Here is a 1,260-nt window from a genome sequence, read left to right on the forward strand (position 1 = left end):
CACCAACACCTGTCCAGCCACTCCTCCGCCTTCTTCTCCTCTCCCCAGCAGGGCTCGGGGAGGGGGGGCTCAGTAGCGGTAGTGGTCCGGTTTGAAGGGCCCCTCGTTGGGCAGACCCAGGTACTTGGCCTGCTTGTCTGTCAGCTTGGTCAGCTTCACCCCCAGTTTGTCCAGGTGGGCGGCGGCCACCTGCTCGTCCAGCTGGGGACACAGGGACAAGATACACAGTTAAACTCTATATAAACTTTATAACTCTATAAAGTCAGAAACTAAGTTTTTTCTGCCTAATTTGACTTTTACTGATTTCATGTGAAACAGAACGTTTTATATGGTTTTATTTTCCTGTTGAACTGAAACTGAAGCTGCTGGATGACTGAATGTCCCATGATGGGATGATTAAAGTATTTATATAATTATCTTTTGGCCTCTTATTTATTTTCGACTTATTTTTATCAATTTTCAGGAAACATTGAAAAGATGAAATTTTCAGATTTTAATCTTTTGTCCATCAAACTGTTTAAAACGTAATATTAAAATTTATACCAATATAAGACGAAAATAGAAGAACGTCGTCTCATTTAAGAATCTCAAAACATTTGGTATTTTCTGCTTGATAAATAATTACGAGCTCAGTGAGTGTAAACTTCTGCCAACATGTGAACCTCTAAATAATACTTTATATTCATTTTAATATTTACAGAAATACATACTTTGTAATTGTATATGGTATTTCTAATTTATCTTATTTATTCTAGATTCTGTTTCTATTATTATATTTCTTTATCACATTTTCTCCTTTCCTCTACAGCGGATCAATAAAAGTTCATCTAATCTTTATCTTACATTTATATGCAGTTTTTTTCCCACATGTTTATAAAGAATCAAATCACAGGCTTTAGATTATTATCTTTTTATCTACCGACACTCAAACTGAAAACAGCTGCAGATCAAACTTCCTGTCAATCACCTGATGACTCAGCTGGTTTCAAACCACCTGATGAACGTGAAGCCGAAAACATCACGTTCAGATTCAAACGAAGGAAGTCGAGTCTGACGCAACGTTTCCTGACTCGTTAAATCTTTGAACACATGAACAGAAAGTCTGTGAGAAAATAGAGAGTGCTGTTGTTCAGTGGGTTCTCACCTTCTTGGGCAGGAAGTAAACTCCCACGGGGTATTTGGAGGTGTTCACCCACAACTCGATCTGAGCCAGCACCTGCAGGACACCACTCACCATCATCATCATCATCATCATCATCA

General features: G+C 38.6%; 1 protein-coding gene across 1 annotated transcript in view; it reads right to left on the reverse strand.

The window, feature by feature from the left end:
• Positions 1-28: 28 nt before the first annotated feature.
• The window catches only part of LOC111649123 (adenosylhomocysteinase A-like), a 3,279-nt gene continuing 2,047 nt past the window's right edge, over positions 29-1,260 (reverse strand). Inside the window, exons 4-5 of the mRNA XM_023398887.2 lie at positions 1,145-1,252; positions 29-201 (exon numbers count right to left, since the gene is read on the reverse strand). Coding sequence (XP_023254655.1) covers positions 70-201; positions 1,145-1,252 — 240 coding nt within the window. The 3' untranslated portion in view covers positions 29-69. The remainder of the gene's footprint in view (positions 202-1,144; positions 1,253-1,260) is intronic.

Source organism: Seriola lalandi, unplaced genomic scaffold, assembly GCF_002814215.2.
Source record: "Seriola lalandi dorsalis isolate HSWRI2012SDOR001 ecotype SW California unplaced genomic scaffold, Sedor1 jcf7180002049995, whole genome shotgun sequence".
NCBI classification, from domain to species: domain Eukaryota; kingdom Metazoa; phylum Chordata; class Actinopteri; order Carangiformes; family Carangidae; genus Seriola; species Seriola lalandi.